Raw genomic sequence first — 22082 nt, forward strand, 5'->3', positions numbered from 1 at the left:
CCGTGCATTGGATCAATGAGAAGTTCAGTTCTTCATTTAAGCTGGCTTGACGTTGGAAGATGCATATCCCGAATCTTTGCGCTCTCTCTAAAGTATCATAGAAGCTGGATCAGGTTCTGCTCTTGCCTGTTCGCCTGCCTAGCAGTGGATTCAGATTGTCAAAGATGTTTGTGGCAATAGTGGGGCACCTATTAAAGCGTGTCACTGTCTTACAGCTGTGATGCTGGTGTGCTTTGATCTGACTCCTTTCTGAGTCTCATGGTTAATGAATAACTCGCCCAATTCACTGGTAGTTGAATTTTCCCTCACGGCTCATTTCTATCTGATGGTCACTTGCATTGGTGTATTAACAGTGTGTCTAATCAGTGCTGTCCTCTTCCTTCTAGGAAAGGCTTTCTTTCAATAACCTTGATACCTTTGATACCTTTTGATTCTCTTTACCTTAAAAGTAGTCGTGCTTCTTTCAGCAGAACTTTAATCTAGAATGCATGTGATTACAGGATGAGAGCAGACCTCAGGATCCAATGCCACATCAGGATCATACCCTTTGCACATGTAATTCAGCACCTGCACCATCCAGTATGACATTTATTAATGTAGATTATTAAATCATGCCCCTCTGTAATAATACTTTCTTTCTTGTGGTTCCCTTCAGTCCTTGTTTCCCCTCTAAAATACTCTGTGATTTTTGCCGTTCTTTATGCAGTTGTTTTAATATTAACTGAATGGGTGGCTGAAGGAAATGCTTTTGGTGGAGTCACTGCAGTGCCAAATGGCTGATGCCCGTGGAAGCAACTGTCATGTTTTCTTATGGCTCAGCTCCTGCCTGCTTGGAATTCTGCAGAATAATTTAGATGTTGTAATAGGTCATTAGGAGCATTAATTGACATCTAAACATTCCCATCAGAGTTGGCATTTAGTTTCACGAGGAACTGTGCTTTATTAGTTGGTGCTGATTGCAAGAATATAAACTCTAAGTAAACAAAACCAATGGCTTTTATAGTGACATAATCTTAACATCAAGTACTTCTGTTTTTTTTGCTGTTGAAATTGCTACTGCTATTTGGTATTTCAGCTTTTCAAAGAGGCACTTATCCTTTGAAACCTTTTTGTGTTTGTTGTTTTCTTGTGGCTTTGTAGACAACAAGAGCATGCATTTTTATGGAGTTCTGAGGTCATTGAAATATCTTTTCAAGAACGAACAATTACAGATGAAGTTGGAAGCCTTGGGACTGGAACCCAGGCAACAGCAGTGTAAGCTCTGCTGCAGAGACTGTTTCTAGGAATGAAAAGGCTGTGTGGTTCTGTCCTCCCTTGGAAAGGAGTGCCATTAGCATCAGTGAGTTGAGGCTGGGTATAAGATGCCAACAGTGGCGTTGATATTGTTGACCAGGAATTGGGCTGAAGGGAATTAGTTCATCCTGAGAAGATGTTGATCACTTTGGTCACTGCAAACCAGTGCTGGAAGTCTGAGCTTGAAGAGACTGGTTCCACAGTTATGGGGTGGACATGTAAGCCATCTGTGCTTCCCAGATGTCTCTAGTTTCAACCTACTGACTAATGTAACTCAAAATGATACACTGGCATATTTTGTACTGTAAAAAGGGAAAGGTGCATGTTATGTGTTACAGCTTTATTTGGTGATAAATTTCTTTAAAATGGAGGTGTCAGAACTTATGCTGATTTCTGAAATTGAATGTATTGCCAGTTTGAATGTATTTTACAGCAATTGGGAAAGGCAGCTGTATATAGCCATATTTTCTATCCTCGAGGCTGGTGACTTTTTTCTTTCCCCAGGTGCTAAGATTACCAACTTTTTTCATGTCACTTGAAGGCAGAAAACCCAGTACTTCTCATTTCTGTTCTCTTCTGTCACAAGAATGTGCAGCATTACAAGTTGTGCACATTTTTGGTGGCTGTGTATTTGTATGGGTGAGTGCAGCAGGCTTTAATGATAACAACTGACTCAGTTCTACGCACTGCGTTCATAGCAATTGTGAAGTGTTCACTTAGCAATTAAAGACTGGCTTAGGTATTGAAATTAAGCAGCTCAAGCTTCTGTGCATTAAAAGAGATCCGTACTGAAGGGCATTTTATCCCTCAGGATTTACTACTGTTGAAGAAGAGATTAGTTACGAGAGATTTATTTGAGGACCTACAGCTGCCTAAGATTCAGAAGTGGAATTCAAAACCAACTGGTTGCAGTCAAAGACAGACTTGATGCTCACTTGGCTGGGAGAGTAACTAGATGTACTTTGAGTACCCTCCAGCAAAGCAGCTCTCCAGCCATAAGTCACAAACTGAAGAGAGATCAGCAATAATTCTGATCCACCCTACAGCTTTTCCTCACTCCTCTAGATGAGCAAATTCATATTTAGTTCCCAAGATACTCAGCCTTGCACCTTTTGACTGAACTGAACTGTTCCTAATGAGCACAGATGGTCTGCTATATACTGGACAAAGAAAAGCCTTGCAGTGTAATTCGACCAGTTATTACTTCATGCAGTTTCACATGTTTTTCAGTTAAGCTTTAATCAATTATGGTTTCGTATTTTATGTTTTAGATTGTTATTTGTTCAGAAGTATCTGAGGGTACATAACTGGATTTTTGAAAGAGACTCTTTGCATGTAAGGCATCAAAAATAGAAATAGTCTATTTAATATAACAACTGTTACAAATACTGTGCTTATAGGAAAAAAGAAAAGAAACACAGAAGTTTGAAGAATGATACATGATCTTGCATCCCTGTTTTCTTCATTTTGTACTTATTCCTATGACTTTGAGCACTTTATGATGCCTAACTGATGCTCAACCACATTAAATATAATCAGTTTTTCTGTTCCATGCAGATGGTGACGTTGTCGCTTATTGAATGTCTGAGGAAAGCAAGTTGTTTTGACTGACTTGTTTTTATTAAGGCGACTGAAGAAAATATTTGTGAGCCCTTAAAATGATATTCATCTTCTCTAAAAATAAGGAATACATTGAGTGGTAACTCTGACTAAGCCTGAAATTGCCAGTAAGGCTGCTTCTGTTTCAGTGGTTCGCTTTAAGTTTTCTTCAACAAGGAAAACTTTTTCAGTCATTTCAAGACCACGATGTTGTCTTCATAGGAAGATGAAAGAATTTATGTGTCTTGTGGTGTATTTAGTGCAGTGACTTCTGGTGTCAACAGCATATTGCTTTATGTTTCATGAGCTGTCTAAATGATGAAAAAGTCTTCCAAGGACTGCTTCATCAAACCTCAAGCTATTCAGTGAGTGTGATGTGATTAAAATATAAACGTCATTCAGAGTAATTGGATGTCTTCCTTACACCACAGTTTCATTAATAGTCTCCCTTGGGGCAGAGTGTTTATCTGCAAGCAGATATGTGAATTTACACACACGTGAGTGTACAGTGTTAACTAATGCTGATGTCTTTTGCATGCGTGCTTTGTTCAGACTCTGGCTTAAGAAAATCCAAAGTGATACAGTGTATGAAGGATCTCTTCAAAACGTACAGTATTGTGGTTTTAATTGAGTTATGACTGTATGTGAAAAGTTTCAGGCTGGGAGGCACTTTCAAGCAGCTTTTTTTTTTTCATGGGTGGGGAACTGGATAAGTTGCCTTCAGAAATGATACTGTGTGTTGTCTTGTTAATACTGATAGAAAATCGATTAGCTGAGGCAATTCCACACTGCTGCAGTTCTGCCTTCCTGTTTTGCTGCATTTTGAGTTTTCTATGTAATATCCATTGAGTTTTGGAGGATAGAGTGAGCTGGTTCCACTGAGCACTTGGAGAGCTGTAGGTAACATAAGCAGAATGGTATTGAGAAGCAAAACACCAGGCTGTGACATCACGATGTTTCCTCATGTTGAGGCAAACCGCACAAAGTTTTGGACCAAGACTGCAAAGGATGCTTCAAGGCTAGGATCTATACGGGAACATTTCAAAGAGAAATTGGTATTTGGCTACATGGGCTTGTTAGTCTGTTTGTGTCCTATTTTCTTGACCTTAAACTTTGACCTGGTTTAGAACCTGGTTTTTGATCTCGTGTCATTGACTTCTCTGTACCTTGATATCTCTTCTGTGAAGGGAGACTCATACTTTGTCTGACCCTTGGTTCATTTAAATGATACATTCTTTATTAAAATGCATGTGGACAGTAGCCAGACCCACTGAGCAGTAAATTTTCTTGGAGCCTTTTCAGAGTTAGTTTCGCAAATAGTAATGATAATAGGAAGTGAGAGTATCCACACGCTTGATTACTGCCTGTTTAAAAATAGGCACTCTATTGTAAACCATAATTGAAATCATGCAAAAATGAGGGAATCAGTAGCCCAGGCTGAGCTCTCCTTCACTGAGTATGGTTAATGCACAGTTAAGGGAGAGACCGGCTTTAAAAAATGACCTTAGCCTCTCTGGTGCCTGTGATCTAAGGGCATATATCAAAGGTAGCACATGGAGCTTCAGAGGCTGCATATGGAGCTTGAGCAGCAAGCAACAGGCTTGTTCTGTGCTCAGCAGAGTCCGGGATGCCTTTGAAGCTGTGAAAGAATTAGAATGCTGTGGAGCTTCTCTAACTCAATGATACACCACAAAGTAACCTGATTTTATTTTTTTTTCCTAAAGCTTCTCTCAGCTATATCTCCTTGAGAGGTTACTGTAAAACAAAAGTTTGTAAGTTCCCGTTGTGCCTCATGTAATACAAAGCACACAATGCAATGGCTGTGTGCCTGTCCTAATATAGATGAAATATCACTAAGCTAACAGAGACAATTGCAGTTTGTTCCTCACAGGGCTGAAGCTTCTGTTTGCATTGCTTTCTTATTTTATTTATTGAAGCTAGAGTAGTATTCTACTGACTTTGATTTAAAAAGAAATAAGTTATTCAGGAAAAAAGCTGCACCCATAACATGGTTTGTGTGTGTGTGTGCAGACTTCTATCTGTTCAAAAGATAAACAAAAATCTACAAAACAATCTCAATACTTTAAGACTGATTATACCAGTGAGTTTATTTTGTTTGTCTTTCCTGAGTTCCAGGGAACAAAATGGGATTTAATGTCAAGAATTCTAATTTTCCCATGAATAGGACAGGGTTCACAGCTTTGTCCTTAGCTGATCTCTCAGAGGTACCCATGCTGAAAAAGGGTCATTCTTAAATGCCGAAGCATCTGCTCCAGACTTCTGAGGAGAAACTGGTGACTGTGTTTTCACATTGAATCCTATGTACTCATTGGCTTTGGCATTTCGCTCTTAGCTTTAATTGAGGAATTTTTATGGCTAGAATTTTGCTTAACCTGACGTGGTTTCTGGAAGGGAAAGTTGTCTTTAAAAAATGGAATTTTATACTTTGATCTAAGCTCAGTCAAGCTGTACTTCCTATGAAAGCCTTTGCTGTAAGAAGTAGAGATGCGTCGCAGTCTCATTGCTGAGAACATCCTTGTGCCTAGTCTGGCATTACCATGCCAAATCTTTGGTCTCCCAGTCTAGTGATGCCTTTTGGTGCTCAGAAGCAGTTGGCAGAATCACTGACATTGAGTGTGGATTAAGGACTACATTTAATGTATTTCCTGTGGTTTGTTTTTTCTCCTTCCTATTGTGAGTACTCTATTGATACCGAACAGATGTTTTGTGTATAGTATCTGTATTGGCAAGGACAGATGGATGCGAAGAAAGTAAAGGCAACACATGCATCCTTTTTAAAGTATTGGTTGTGATGGGCTGATGAACATTGTGGATTTACTTCTTGAATGATTAAAGAAAGAATCAGTGCTTTCTGAATGAGAATAACAGCTTCATATATGATCCAAATGGATTGTCCTCATAGAATAAGCAGAACTGTCATCAAGTGTGGCACTTGAAATAAACTTTTCATAATTTCTTATCTTTTTAAGGTATTTTAAATCATTAATTCCATTTGAATTTGAGATTATTATGTTCAATCATTACCATGCAAGAAACTCTGTGACCAGTCCATGTGATTCTGAAGAAAACCAGATTAGGAACATTGTGTAGTTGTAAACTAGATTGCTGCAGTCCCTGTGCACTGTATTAGTTTATTTTTCTGCATTACAAATTGTTTTTGGCTTTTACTATTACTAAATATCTCCCTAGTTAAAATACTGGTGACTTTTAATTAAAAATACACAGAGATAAAATTGAATAAGTGCGATGTTGGCTGAGTTTATTTGGTGGCGGTGGGGTTTTTTTGTGGTTATTTTGGTTTGTTTTGAAGTGTAGGTTAGCATAACAGGATTTGCAACTGGTGATTTCTGATAAGGAGCTGATTAAGATAACTCATACAAATAAATTTGAAAGAATCAGGGAGGACTGAGATGATAGGAGGGTACAGAGAACATTTTTCTTGTGTGGAGGTGGGTGGGAAAATGGTGGAAATAATTGAGCTGTTGAGTCTAGAAGTGACAGTAATTTCCTCCTTTAAGAGGCTGCTATAGAGACATTATAAAGAGAGCAAACTGCTTTTCACATTCTTCGGGAACTTAGAGGAAAGAATGAAGCAAGGGAAATATAGATGGAGTGTGGGAAAGTACGACCCAGTTCTAAGGACATCTGAGCGCTGGGATGGATCACCTGAGGCATGTGTGGGATCTGCACCACTGGAAATTTTTAAGAGCAAGTTATTCTAATATACATAGGGAGTTTTTTTCTTTCTTTTTATTTATTTATTTATTAAATTGCATTTGAAACTACGTTACTGGAAGGAGATAGACTTGGTGGCGTTGTAGGCTGTCATGAAGTGACTTAGCAGACTGGGACTTGTTCTGCCTGTGCATCAATATCAGCACGTTGGAGGCGTTGAGCAACATCTTATGTTTGGCTCATGCTGATGGGCAGAGAAAGGAATGGTATTAACTAATAGTGAGTTACCTGGAGAATACTTCAGCAGAGATAAGAGCAGAAGCTGATGATCTCTTATGGCTGGAGGGCATTGCCACACCAGATACCTTATTCTAAAGACTCTGCACTGATAAGACTGTGAGGAAAATGAAATCATGGATTACATGAAATATTTAACCATGCAATCATGCATTTCAGTGTTTTACTGTATTTTGATTAAGATGTTTTACTGCTGACCTCAGAATTGATAACGAAGGTGTAACTGTCAGCTCAGAAATATGTCAGCTGTGTGGCACTGTACCAAGTATTGTGAAACCTTACAAATTGAAAACAGCATGTCAAACATCATTTGATATAAAGCATTATATCTTCATTAGCTGCTCATTTTCCCTAATGGGAGAAGAGTTCTAAAAGCCTGACTGTATTCTCATGGCCAACACAGAAGCGATTAATGATTTTATTCCTCTTGTGTCCAAGGTGCTTAATAGGAGAGTAGCTCTTGCCATTGGACTATTGGACATCAGTAATTATCATAAAATGCTAAAAGTTATGTTCACATTCACTGTTTATATATATAAATATATATAAAATCATTATTAATGCTAGTCTCTGGAACATGTAATTATTCACACAAGTGTTTTTGGAGTGAGTGAGTTTACAATAGTTGGATTTAATTTTGATTTTGAATATAGTTAGGCAGGTCTTTTTTTTTTCCCCCTCTGACAATAATGAAGTAATTGCTTAAAACAACTTGAAAGGAAGAATGGGAACAAAATGATTTGTAAATTCATATTAAATGTAGTGAAGATCTCGGCCCGGAAACTGACTCTTGAATTGTACTGAATTGTTTCATTTTATAACCTGCATTTTTAAAAGTAAGATGAATGGAATTTGACAGATTCCCAAACAAAAAAAGCTGTTGTGGTTAAAATGATATGTTCCTGCTTGATCAAGAATTGCTATAACATTAGGATAATTGTGCGAGGAACTGCTGAGAGCTGTTTGTTTGGCTAAAAAGCATTTAAGGTGATAAAATCAATCATTAAAATGCATGGGAAGCAAAATGTTGACCGTCTGCAGTGTATTTTGTTTCATTACTCAGATACTTGCTTGGGTGATTTTAACCTGTAATATGAATTCTACTCTTCTATTATTTACAGCTGTGTACCACTGTAGGCTTTGAAACCTCTGCCGGCTTTGTCAGTGTTTGAACTACTAAAGGTTTTCTTTTTCTCTTCCCATCTCCCCAAAAACACACACAAACACACGACTTCTGTGAGATGGCTTTTGTAATAGGAAATACTTAATAAAAAAATTCTATAGAGGGAACAATGGATACCATAAATTGAGAGTCCATTAACAAAAATGATAGGTATGCAAAGAAAAGAGTATGCAGTGGTTTGCACTTTGCTGGTGTCTATACCACTGTAAGACTATCACTTTTGGTTGCTTCCATTGCAAGTTGCAGTACTGCAGCTCCACTGCATTGACTTAAGTATAGTACACTGACAATAAGAAGCATCTCTAGCTTGCTTGCCTTGAGCTTGATCTACATCTCTGTTGCTGTGTGAGCAGGGATCACAATAACTGATCTGCTTATTCACCTCAGAAGCTGCTAAATGCTTTCAGAGCTTTTTATTTCATCTTTTTTTTTTTTTTCTCTCTCTTTTTATTTTGTTAGTAGCATTCTGCTGAGCAGGAGAGAAAAGAGGCAAAGATCTCTTTCTGTGTTATGTGAAAGAAGATTTAAAAACAGCCTTAATATGACGGTGTGCCTCGCTTTACAGTGCTTTCTTCCTGTTTCAATATAACCACTTGTCTCTTCGGTTCAAAGCTGCAATGCAGCATGACCAACTATTCCCAGTTTCTTTTGCTGTGCTCATTTCCAAATGTTTCACTTCTCTAGGGAAGAAATGATGGCAAAAAGGTTGAATCTAAGCTGGTTAAGTATTTTAACTCCCAGATGCCCAACTTCCCCATGCATGGAAGTCTTCCAGGCTTCATTTCTTCATTCTGGCAGTAGTGAATCTCAGCTGTGTTTAAGGCTAAATGTGCAGGCAGCACACGAACAAGGAGATCGTAGAGGCTGGAAGTTCTCACAGCTCAACTGTTTGGCTTTGTTGATGGCTTGTGCTGTTTGGGTAATCCTTTCTCTTTCCTTGTAGGTTTAGTGTGCCTGAGGTAATGTCATGAGGGAAATGTCCAGAGGTAGTTGAAATGCTGTGGTAGAGAAAACAGTAGAGATATAATTTAGGTACTAAGGAAATTCACATTAAATTCTTGTACTCCAGGCTATTCTCTTTTCAGTGTTGTGAAAGAATCGTTGGCTCACTATTTAGTATTTTCTAAGAGCATTTACATATCATTTGTATATCGTCTCATAAACAGCAAGACTCCTGTCATTTAAGTCATGTTATTTCTTGAATTTGGGCTAAGCTTGGAAGGGAAAAATTGAGCAGAAGTGGTGGGTCTGGTTTTAATCCACTTCTTCCTTATATTCAATTTGGGTACGTGTAGCTCAAGTCATGCTGCAGCATGTCATGCAGACTTGGGCCTAATCCCAGGCACAGCTGGTGAAGCTTGAGTAAATACTGCCCCAAATAGCACATCAGAGAAGGGTCCAGTGGCTGGGGTGTCATGCGAGCTGCAAGGAGAACAGAAGGAAATCTGGGCACTGTGCTATGCTAGTACGATTAAAAAAGGATGCTGGAAACTCCTTTGTCATCACATCTGGAAAATAGGACCATGATTTTATGCATCTATATTTATTATATTAATCTGCATCAGGATTTATTTTAAATCCCTTACTCAAAATGATTTCTCATATCTAGAGGGCTGATGTGGGCATATGTGCTAATTAAACACAACATTGCAATTGCTAATTTAAAATATTCAGAAGTCTTTTCCATCAGGTGATAGTGACTCATCCAAAGCCAAACCTACCCTGGAGAAAACATCCTCTACTTGCTATTGTTGTTAAATAAAAACTAAATGTAAAATGCTTTTTAGATTATCACAGTTATTTTTTTTCTTATATTTCCTTACACTTAATTTTACTGGATTAATGTCTGCCCGCTTTCCTCCTTATTCCTTCAGTTCTGTTCTTATGTGCTTTCTAATGTAATGCTTCTGCTGATTTCTGTTAATTGTGGGCAAGTCTTGCTAGGGTTGTTTTGTCTTTTTAATGAAACAGAGCTTTCAAATGCCTTACTTGAGACATACTGTTTTAGGAACATTATTAGACTGACACTGTTCTTCATTTGGGATATCTGCAAGAATATTAGGACTGAAGATCATTGTTTGCTAGGAGTAGAATAATAAAGGCAATTTCTCAGGGGTAGGAAAAGATCACACATTCACTAGACAAGTGCCACAGGAGGAGACATTTGCTAACCTTCATAGCATCTACTCTAATCTACAAATTAAGCTGCTAAAATAAAGGATATAAGGTATGCAGTGTTTGGAGACACAAGGTCAGGCTGGATGTGGCTGTGAGCACCTGATGGAGCTGTGGGTTCATTGCAGGGGAGTCAGAACAGATGACCTTTAAAGGTCCCTTCCAACCCTAAGGATTCTATGTTTCTGTGTTACACTAGCTATATTCCCTTTCTGACAATACACAGTCTTTGTGAATGCTTGCTTACAAACAAACAGAGGGTTTCTGCAAGTGTAGGGATGCAACAGATCCTCCCATTTCTGTAGCAACAAAAACTGCCACTGAATTATCTTTTTAAGGCATTTCTGGTGCATGTTATCCTGTATCCTGCAGAACATTCAAACCCAGTAAAGCTCCACATTAGGATTACAGATTATTAATCAAAAGTGACAGGTGCATATACTGCATGGCCTTGTATTGGGAAATACAACACAGCTTTTTAGAGCTCAAAAAGGTAGATGTAAAACTTACTTTTTTTTGTTAGAGCTGCTTCTTTATCGCTTCTCAGTGCAAGTGTAAATTGCTTGAACTGACTCAGTGCAGTTACAATATGATGGGTAAAATAACAGGTTTCCATTGAAGTTTATGAAGAACCAATAAAAACATTATTTTTTTCCCCAAATAATAGACTCATGTATGTAAGCTGCTGTATTTGATTCTGCACTCCAGCCACAGACTGTCAAGCTTTTAATATTTTCTCTTTCTTTGGAAGAGTCTGCTAAGAAGTTCTAAATTTCCTTTAATATGCTCTTCTAGCAGGTTGGAGCAGGTCAGGTAAAATAAGTTCTGATGTGAGCAGACAATGTGCAAAAGCAGCATTTGGAGTGATACACCCAACTGGTGTAAACAGTGACAGCTTTCTGTTCAACCTTCGTCATGTGCCTGTAATCCCTAAGGGAAATTCCTTCACAGCTGTTGTGCCCTATGCTGTGCTTTACTTCGTGGTGCTTCTTTAATTACTTTGGGGCTGCAGATCAGTTGTGTGAGGATGTTTCACTGAGTTATGTTTTGTATATATACTGCTGTAATTAGGAGAAGCTGTACAGAGCCCTCCCAGCTTCTGTCTTGCTGATGCTACTCGCAGCTCTGCAGCTTTAACTTTAGGGCAACCAATTGCATGATTTAACTTGGCATATACATGATAAAAGCTTTTATTACTGGGTTTTATTACAGCATTTGAAGTGCTAAGGTAAGATGCTAAGCAATATTTTGCCATTATAGGAGATGAAGAACATGGTAGAAGCACAGGTCATAGGGTTTAATTCACACAGGTCATTCAGTGTTTGATTCATTTGTTACCACTGAACTTCACCTTGATCGGTCTGTGGTGTGGTACTTGCACAGAAATTATCTTAGAGGGCAGAGTGTTGTTAAATGAAAATCTAGGTAATGTAACTTGGAAGTGCTTGTGTCCTTAGAAAATAAGGCAATTTTTATTTAGTGTAGTCTTTTAGGCAGTAAGCTGGGATGCCCAAAGCAACTTCAGGCACTTGGATACTTGTTCATCACTGAGGTTTTCATCTTATTACAACTGGTTTCTCTTACTTTCCCTTGAAAGTGACATTAAAAGACTCTTGAAGTTAATGGAAATTCTTTATGCCTTTAGTATATGCTATCAGACTGACCTACTCAAAACCATGTTTAATAAACTGTTAAAAATGCTGAGTAAATTTGTAAATGTGCAGCAAATGTAAAGACAAAGAACCTAATAGTGTATTTTTTATATACTTTTATGAAGGAATACTCACCTGCTACCCGTGAGTATTATGTCATTGAGTTTCTATGTTCAGCCATAACAGAAAATGTCTAGAAACTAGCTTTCTTTATCCAAAGTCCACATCCTTTTCTAACAACATCTAATCATTTAAACAAGCTTGTGTTAGCTTATGAATAGTAGTAGACTGAATTTTTGGTTACACTGAAGGAACATAAATCACTAAGTGTCAGGCAGCTTAGAAACTACTATGTCCTCATGATTGTTTAATAGAGTACAAAGGGAATTGCCTCCAAGCTAGTGAAATCTTCTACCCAGTTGCCCATCCGTGATGCTTCAAATAAAGAGGAGAATTGTTCTCATATGAATTTCGGTTATAAAAATTTAATTAGCAGCTGAGCTCTTTCTGAGGATGGAAAAAGTGATTTCTTTTGATGTAGTCACTTTCCTTTGACTGTTTACTTTTAATTTCTGTTTTACTCACACAGACATAATATGCCACCATATTCTATATCCATATTTTTCACCTTCACTGGTGACTTGAACTGTTTTTGACACAGCTTAAGCATTTTTGTTTGTTTGTTTGCATGTTGCTGTGTAATATTCTACCAGTTTTCTTGGAAGACAATAACACAGGTAAGAGTTAAAAATGGATACATAATCAGATTTAGTAGGCGATGGACAAAAAAATGCTACTACTAAATAAGATGGTAATTGTAATAACTATTGCTGACACTGATAGATTTGTTGACGTTAATCTTTCTTCAGAAGATTACAAAGATAATATATAATAATCAGAAAACCATTTGGAATTAAATGCTGTTTTTTTACAATTTCATCGTTTTAGCACGTGCATTTAAAGAAATTCAGCTGTAGGATAGTACATATTTTCAAGGTCATTATGATTCCCGAGAATGATGAAATCAGAGAAACAAAAAATAATCAATTTACTTGATTTCCAACTTTCTTACATAATTAGGAGTAAAGAAGAAAAGACAAAGAGGAAAGAAACACATCTTTAACTGACTTAACATCTGCTCATAATGTCAAGTGTCATCATGTCAAAATAATTAAATCTCTGTTCTAATGTGACACATCTTCTAAAAGTGCACTGGTTTTTGGAAATACTGAGATCACCTTGAAGCATAAATGTTTGTGTATTGTTTATTCTTCACATTCTGAAGAAATGCTTTGAGGCCTAGATACGTCAAAGGACGCTTTTCTGCTTCAAGGCTTTCCATGGTATGTCCATCACCCCCAGTGCTCTGAGATCTGCTTCAAAACAGTCATCAAACCGGCAGATAGCTTGGAGAGTATGTCAGAAAAGATGCAACAATCTGAAAGATGTAGTCATAAGATTGTAGAATCATAGTTTGGGTTGGAAAGGACTTTAAAAGTTGTCTGGTTCTAGTGTCCTTGCCATGGGCAGGGACATATTCCGTAGATCAGATTGGTTAAAGCCTTGTACAATCTGACCACGAGTACTTCCAGGGATGGGGCATCCACAGCTTCTCTGGGCAGCCTGTGCCAGTGCCTCACCATCCTAGTAAAGGAATTTTCTTATCTCTATTCTAAATATATCTTCTTTTTGTTTAAAAACATTTTCTTGTCTATCACTACACACCCTGGTGAAGAATGTCTCTCCATCTTTCTTAAAGGCCCAGTTTAAGTATTGGAATGCCAAAAAACAAATTCTCCTTCGTTTGAAGGGACATCACTCATCACTGGTCTCTACCACAATATCAAACTGTTGACCATAGCTCTTAGAATATGGCTTCCAACCAACCTATTTATTTCCATCTGCAACTCAGAGACAAGATTATTGTGTGGGACTGCACTAAGGATCTTCCAGAGCTCTTTCCTTGTCCACCAGTGCTGTCCCTGTCACTGTTTGAAATGCCCTTTGTGTTTGATAACTGGTACTTAGTTTCTTCAGTGTAAAGCATCTACGGCATGTGATTTTTCTACTACCACAATATTTTGCACACTTTCCCCACAAAAGTATAATGGGACAATGGAACTTCTTTAAAGTTGTAGAATATAGGCTTTTAAAAACCATTTTCCCATATTAATGAAGGTTTTATAATGCACTGGTGTAGGATAGGAGTGTATCATAAAGGTAATTAATGCACACTATACTGTAATTAATGTGAGGGAAAGTTTTAAATAGTCATGAGTTTGATGTTTGTTTTTATCATTCCTAAATACATAAATAAATTTTAAAAATTATCTTCAATTGTTATTTTCAGTTTTACAGAATTTTTGGATCCATTCCAGCGGGTTATCCAGCCAGAAGAGATCTGGTTGTATAAAAATCCTTTGGTGCAATCAGACAACATCCCTACTCGTCTTATGTTTGTAAGTACTGTATTTCATGATCATTTGATAGCTGTAAACTTAAGTCCACTACCATTTGACAAGTAATAAGAAACCTTTCACAAGAACAGCTTGTTCCTTTAATTGTAATGACCATTATTTTCCAAAACAGGGGTGTCCAAACTAGTTAAAAGTGATGAATTGTGGAGACCGTCTAAAAACCACTAATACCATATTGAATTTAGGAATGCTGATTCCTAAGATTAAGAATAAAACTAGTGCTAAGTAGAGAGATGCTAGAGATACAATTAGCCAAGCTTTTAGAATTAGCTGGTTGTGTGACCTCACTAAACCTTGTTATTAGGTTAAGTGCTCTTATTAGGTTAAGTGCTTAAATTTTGAAATCCGATTTGTGTTAGGCATAGAAGGCACTGAGATATTTGTCTCCAAATACTGTAGAAAAAAACCTTTGTTTTGGCTTTTGCCAGCAGTCCTGAGGTATTGGGAGTGCATTAAATGCACAGTAGAGAAGCTTTGCTGCCAGTGTTCTTCTGGTTCTCGCCATCGTAACTCATGCTGACATGCAGACTGTCTGATTTTGACTGTTGGTCTGGTTATCAAAATTCATGGGTTTGGTAAGTTTAACTAGCAGTAATGATTAACTATCAAATAGTCTACATGAATAAGAGAGTAGTGAGATAGACCAGTAAATAAATGCTAGGAAATTAGAGGATATAGTTTGGGTTATTAAAACAAACAGGTCTGTCTGGAGAAGCACAATGTGGACATTTTTCAGGAAGGGGCACGGCAAACAACAGCAACCAAAATGAAACATGAAATAATTCTGTGAAAAGAAAGACTAGTTTTGCTATTTTCTCTTAGGCTGAGTATTACCTTGCTGCTTAGTTTATCTGATCTCTGTTTATAACTGAAGGGTCTAACGACCAATAGTGAATCATTGTACAGGAGTTTTCTTTGACGACTTTAACGTTGATCACAGGCCCTCATTATGTAAAGAGTTTATTGCGGCTATTATTATATTCCAGTATTAAAATATATTGCTATGGCTTACCAGAAGGTGATCTCTTAGATCTTATTTATGAACTTCTGCAGAGTTCATATATGTATATGATAGCTCTATACTCAGAGAGTTGCATTTAAGATAAATGTTGTGAATACTCCAAATCCAGATACAATGACATGAAGCTGACCTCTGCATTGGTAGCAGGCACATCATTAGGACTTGAAGACCTGAGCCTTGTTCTGTCTCTGTAGTATTGGATATTCCTTGTCTTGTGAAGTGCACGGTACTGTTAACTACTCTTGATGCATAGAAGTGTGTGGGAGCCCACCTCAGAGTGTCTTCAGCCAGAAGAAAATGAAGCTTTTGTATTTGTATTAAAAATACACTTGCCATTCTTTAACTTAAACAAGAGCATGGAAGCTGCTCTGTGCTTATGGCTTCCCTTCTTATCAAATGAGGGGGCAGCATCACTGTCTAGAAGAAGCAAACACAGTCATTTACACAATCTCAAGTTTACACCAGATTTCACAGTACTACCATACCACACCATGGATGTTACAATGGTTTATGGTCTATCTGTTAATTCTGGTTTCCCCTGTTTCCAGCCAATCTGATCTTGGTGAAAGATTAGAACTTATGCTGCAGGATTTTACCTCCCAGTGAAAGCTGCAATGTGAGGTTGTGCTGGGGTAGTGAGACTGCATTGTTTTCATTGCTCCCCTGAGATACAAGGCTTGGAGCCTCTGTCTTATCCACCTTCATCTGACTTTGCTTCAGTTCTGGGACTCTGTTGTGAATATGTAAGAGTGTCACCAGCAAAATGAGGAAAAAACTGGATGGCTTCTCACCTCTTGTTCTTCCTATTCCTTCCCATCCTTTGATGATACAGGCTTTACAGATAGTGCTGGCAAGAGACAGGAAAGAACAGCAGAAGAAAATGCACAGTAGGACTGAATGGGGAAAATAGGTCTAAGCCTAATGCTTTGACCAGTGTGAAGATGCCAGTGCCTTATAATTTCCATTGTCCATCTCTAAAACACTACACTATATTAGTGCACTGCTTTCTTCTTGCTACAATGCAGTAGAACTAAGGCAATGGAACTCACTGGATCCTCATGTGGAGGCTCACAACACAGCACTGCATGTCATGGGGGATAGAACTGGAGTAGTATGAAATGTGTCAGTGAGAGTAGTCACATCTGGTGCTATTCGGTCACTACTTTCTATGTACAAGAGTGGTGTGTGAGATTCCCTTGGAAAGCGGGATTTCTTTTGCCACACTGTTGTGAGGAGGGCTCTGACCAAAGGCACAGCCACTAGAAAACCCTATGAGATCCTAATGCAAAACAGTATTGGAAACCACTGCTGTTCCATGTGCAAATCATGCTGTATGTGGAAGTGGGTTTTATCAAAGTAGATGGAGTGCTTCTCTGTGGGGTGTAACTGTAGCGTATCTTTGGCTTGCCAGGATGAATAACAAATGAGACGGATAGGCTTTTTGTCTGTTGTTTCAGCAAAGCAAGGAAATGTGTTGGAATATTTCACTGCTAGAAAATAAAACATTACAGAGATGTATCTGAGGTTAGTGTTGCTCTTCAGGCTGCTATTAAACCTGTTATGGATATGAGCCATACAAAATCATTTTAAGAAATAAAGGAGAAGGAATCTTTTTGGTAAGTCAAAGCTTCCTGTGCGTGTTTTGTTGTGGAATGAAAAAAACCCAAACCCTTCAGCTATTGCTTTTGTGTAAGGAACAGCAAGCGGTTCTTTATCTCTATAAAATATCCACAAGCTTGTAAAATATGGGGATGTCTGTAGTTTTACTAGATTTCCAAAGATTGATTGTGAAGTGGCTTGAAACAAGTTGCTACTTGAATTCTATTCTTCACTGACTTTTTGCTGCTCCTGCTTGTTCCAAGGATTTCTAACTCCATTAAGCCACATCTACAGGCCTGTCAGCCTGCCCATATTACAACACATTCTTCAACAATGAAATGGAGAACTTTTTTTCTTCTCTTTCCCAGAGGCAGACCTTACTTTTTGGAATAAAACTAACAATTCTAGGATTTGCTTTAAAGATTTTTATTTTACTCCTTGTCTTTGAAAGTAGATACTGAGCTATTGCTGAGTGTAGATAGAAACTTTTCTGTAGCTTAAAGCTTCCTTCTGTTTCCAGGCTGAGTGAGTTTCACATAAAAATTATGTTTCTTTTGCAAAAATCTCTGGCTTTCTTTCTAAATGTAAAAAAAAATAAGGGAAAGCAAACTCCAGACTGCTTTAATCTGCGTGGCTCACAGAGTTAGATAATATTTTGCAGATGCAGGTGAGGAGAATTTTGTCCAAGATTCGGTACCAAAGTAATAAATGCAGGGCATTTTTGTGCTAAGTGTGCATCAACATGAAAAGTGTAAAATGAGGATTAGGATTAGTCGGTGTCATAAGAAGAAGAAAGGAATTGCAGACCTTTGATCATAATTCGTGTTCTGAATCAGAGTCTCTTTTATTTCAGTGGGGAAGTAAGTTGTGTTTTAGTATCGGTAAAGACAGCATAATTTTAGTGGGGCTTTGGTCCCCACAAGTGCCATGTGCAACTTACTTTTTGCCTTATTTAAGAACAGTCATTTTCGTTTTTCTGCATGAGCTAGAAGGCTTCTGAAGGACCTTGATTTGCCTTTAAAGAAATGTGATTGTGAAGAGGTTTGTAGATTTCAGACAGGAACTGGTCAACCTTGTCTTCCAGGCTGCCTTTTGTGATTGAAGGTCTGATACAAGATGATGGAAGAATCAACTAGGAACAAACTCATGTTTTAAATGGGAAGCTACTAATGATAAACTCCTTGGTATTATAGTTGGGAGAAACTGATTTATGTCTGCAGAGAAAGCTGGGATGGGAGGAGAGCCTGTAATGTATTAGCATTGCACTGAGTGGGATGCTTTAGAGTTAACAGGCACATTTAATGTCAGTCATCAACTATTGTGCACAATGTTCTGTGCTGATGCAGATGCTCTTCAGAAAATCAAACGTGGTGTTGGATTGGATAGGGTCTTGCAGAGAGCACAGTCTGTCTGGACTGCCTCCTGGAGCAATACTTAGTGCAGATCCACATACAGGTTCTCTATGGATCAGAATGTGAATTTAGGGGAATTAGGAGAATTGAGAATTTGTTGCATTTTTTCACTTATGAAGCTGACACTTAAAATGTAGCTCCAGGCAATTACAAATCAATTATAGCTCAAAATTTTATTACAGCTTTAATGTATTCGTTGCCCTGTAGTTGCAAAGACAAATCATCCCACTTTGCTCGAGGTCAAGAGTTTGATAAAGATCATTCAGCCTTCCAGCTTAAATGGAGCTAACTGGAACTAATTATTAGTCAGTTGGACTGAAAAGTAATCGATGCTCACACACCATATTTGTTACCTCTTACAGGCAATTTCATTCCTTACGCCACTGGCAGTCATTTTTGTGGTGAAAATAATCCGGCGGACAGACAAGACTGAGATTAAAGAGGCTTTCTTAGGTAACGTATGTCATACTGCAAGATGGAAGATATGTGATAGTTCTCAGAGATCAATTCCAGTTGTAGTTTGAGCCATGAAGAAAACCTATTTCCATTGCAATCCATTACAGTAGGTTTCAGTACAGCTGTAGCTGCAAGCCATGTTGCAGTCTTTGATTTTATGTGTGCTTCTAAATGTACCTTTCTTAAAAGTCTAGCTAGCAAAGGCCAGAATGTGATCAGCTTGTTCTTTCTCCAGGTGCTCTAACACAAGTGTGAGAAGATCCTAGTTTTGATTTGGTTTCCAACAGTCATTTGCAGTAAATTCTGAAATGACTTACAGAGATATTTTATTGTCAAGTCTATTGAGTTGTGGTAACCTTGATTAATAAATTGTGTACGGTAACAGTGCTGAGTTTCACCTTCTGTGGTGTGTGAAGAAAAAGAGCTTTGGCTTAATTTCTTCATCTGTTTTTCTCACCTTTTTAAAAGAGGCTTTTGGGTTTTTCTGCTATTGCTGCCTTCTGTTATGATTCCCTCTGTAGCGCCCATGAGGAATCTCTGTTCTCAGGTCCATGTTCCCCGCTGTTCTCACTTTAAGGAAACCTCAACCTTGACATTCCGTTCTGCAAGGTATCCCTGTGTGCCACAGATGTAGAACTCCTTGTGGCTTAATTATGCTTAAGTAAGCTGATGTAAAGGTTCTTTAACTGATAGCCTTGCTGGTTTGTGCTGAGATCTAGCACATAACATCCATAATGAAAGAACAAGAAATCCCTCAAAAGGTGAATTTCTTTAGGAATAAGTAGTTAAAGGGATGTGAAAATGCTTTGCTCATCACATAGGTCTTAATATAAGAAAGGTGATGCAATGCATTGAGGCTAAGCAGCAGTCAGCTTCCTGCTATAGGTGCCATTAATCCTTTCTCTCAAAGTGCCTGTCTCTTTGACACAGTTATGCACATTGTGGTGGGCAGTGAAAACGTAATTATTACTATTTTTTTTTTGCTAGCTTCACACAGATACCTTATAATTAGGTTGCCATTGTAAACAATATATAACAGTGGAAGTTAATTAATTCATGGTTAATTCAGACATGTCACAAACAGTGGCTTAATGAAAAGAGAAAGCTTTACTACATGTCTTGGAAAGGAGGTACCTCTGCATTTACCTTTATTTAAAATAGAGGATGTAGTGCTGTAACAAAGCTGTTCATGTGCATTTGATTTTTTGGAATTGTGCATGTTTCTTATGGTATATGATCACTATAAGTAACCAAGAGAAAACAATTGAGAGGAAAAAAGAGCATGGGCATAAGTAGTCACTGTTAACACCGGTGCTGAAAGTGGAAGACTGTTTAGAACAGTATCACTGTTTAGAATTTACTTGTCCCTTTGGCAGCTATTGTTGAAATATGAAAGTCCGAGAACCCTTATTTTGTTTTCATGGAGATCTTCCTTTTTTATTCTTTTTTACCTAAAAAAAAGATCCTTCAGCACACATCTTTATGATCTATAATATCCTCAGGCAATGATTTTATGGAGGTAGGATGAATGCTGCTGAAGTGCAGCATCTGGGGCAGCAGTCCAATGGGAAAATAGCTCATGCAGCTGTCACATTCAAAAGCTCTATTACTGCAACTGTTCTGGAAATCAAAGATTAGCCTGATTTATTTACTTATATTTTTTCTGATGAGGGAATAAAATTCAGTGATGTGTGTCCTGTAACAGGGAGCTACATTGAGGACTGCAACGTTGGATTAGTTATATACTAAAAGAGAGTGGATCTAAGTGCCACTGAAATCAAGGCTGAGATATCTGCAGGCTTTAGATGAGGTTATTTGGAAAGTCTTGGGACTTGGTGTGAAAGTGCAAATAAAGAATAGCATCCAGTCATACCTAACATGAGAACTCCTGGTTATTACTCCTGTTTTATTAGAAAAGTTGGTAAATCCTAGGAGGGAATATCGGGAAAATGTTGAGATTTTTATTCAAAACATTCACATCCTTTTGAAAGAAAAATAAAAGATCATTCATTTCTAATTTTAGCCAAAAGGCTGTTCTTTAGCTTTAAAATAGACTGTTTCTAGGGTCATACATATGCATGTATCCATGTGTTTGTATTTACGTATACACAACTTCAGGAGAGGTATATACAGGAATTATTGACCAAAAGAGCATAAGTTTTTAATTTAGTAAACTACAAAAGTGATAAACACAGAAACTGATTCTCTAATTATTGTTACTAATTGGTGGTTTATGTCTGCGCAAATAGGAGAGTTGGGTTTTGAAGAATAAAAGCAGAATAAAGTAAGTTATGTGATGCTTTGGGGTATACCCTAAATATGGGTAATTCTGAAACAATACAGTTGGCTTCAAAGCTCCTTCAGTTTTCAGTTTGTAAATCAAATGCTGTAATGCTACAGTATATAGCTTGGTATTTATGTTGCTATTGTTCTGTTGTGTTTTTGTTTGTTTGTTTGTTTTTTCCCCATTCTGTTTTGTAGCTGTTTCCTTGGCTCTAGCTCTGAATGGAGTCTGCACAAATACTATTAAATTAATAGTGGGAAGGTAAGTCTTGTCATATTATAAATGTTGGCTTTAACTTTTAAAGAAACTAAGATAGAGGTGACAGGTACAATACATCTCAATAAAAAGATAACTGCTGTTCCAAAGCATATTGAGTTAGCAGAAGCCCCTGGAAAACTGTCCTTGCCCTAGTACAGGTGTTGTATAACTTCATTATGTGACATCCAACTGTGATAGGAATGTGTACCCTTGTGTTGTCTTATTTGTTTGACCAGTTGGAGGATCCAGACAAATGAGGAGTCTGAAAGGAGAGATGTTGAGCGTATGCCAGTTTATTACATTGATAATGCAGAAGGGTCACAGTGTGTGGGAGTTTAGATGCCAGTGCCACTAGTTTGCTGAAACAGAAATCAACTGAGCCTTGATATAAACCACTGCCTGCATTTTATGTGAATTATATTGCTCAGTGTGGGAACAGCAGACCTTGGAGCTGAGCAGTGAGCACATTTCTTGGTTGGCCATTCTTTAAGAGCAGCGTAAATTTGAATGAAGGAACCAAAAATAATTATAGCAAACCAATTTTCTGGAAAATAATTTTCAAGTAGGTTTGGCTCTTTATCAAAAATTCTCCTGAAAAGTGTATAAATGACTTGAATTTGTACACCATTTAACCGATTAGCTTCAGGTGCATTGCAACATTAAGTATTTGTGCATGGTCT

General features: G+C 37.8%; 1 protein-coding gene across 2 annotated transcripts in view; it reads left to right on the top strand.

The window, feature by feature from the left end:
* PLPP4 (phospholipid phosphatase 4) overlaps positions 1 to 22082 on the top strand; it is a 49283-nt gene that overhangs the window by 7094 nt on the left and 20107 nt on the right. For both annotated transcript variants that reach the window (XM_032445465.1, XM_015867468.2), the window contains exons 2-4: positions 14246 to 14354; positions 18767 to 18857; positions 21342 to 21405. In XM_032445465.1, coding sequence (XP_032301356.1) covers positions 14349 to 14354; positions 18767 to 18857; positions 21342 to 21405 — 161 coding nt within the window. In that variant the 5' untranslated portion in view covers positions 14246 to 14348. The remainder of the gene's footprint in view (positions 1 to 14245; positions 14355 to 18766; positions 18858 to 21341; positions 21406 to 22082) is intronic.

The sequence above is a fragment of the Coturnix japonica genome, chromosome 6 (assembly GCF_001577835.2).
Source record: "Coturnix japonica isolate 7356 chromosome 6, Coturnix japonica 2.1, whole genome shotgun sequence".
NCBI classification, from domain to species: Eukaryota; Metazoa; Chordata; class Aves; order Galliformes; family Phasianidae; genus Coturnix; species Coturnix japonica.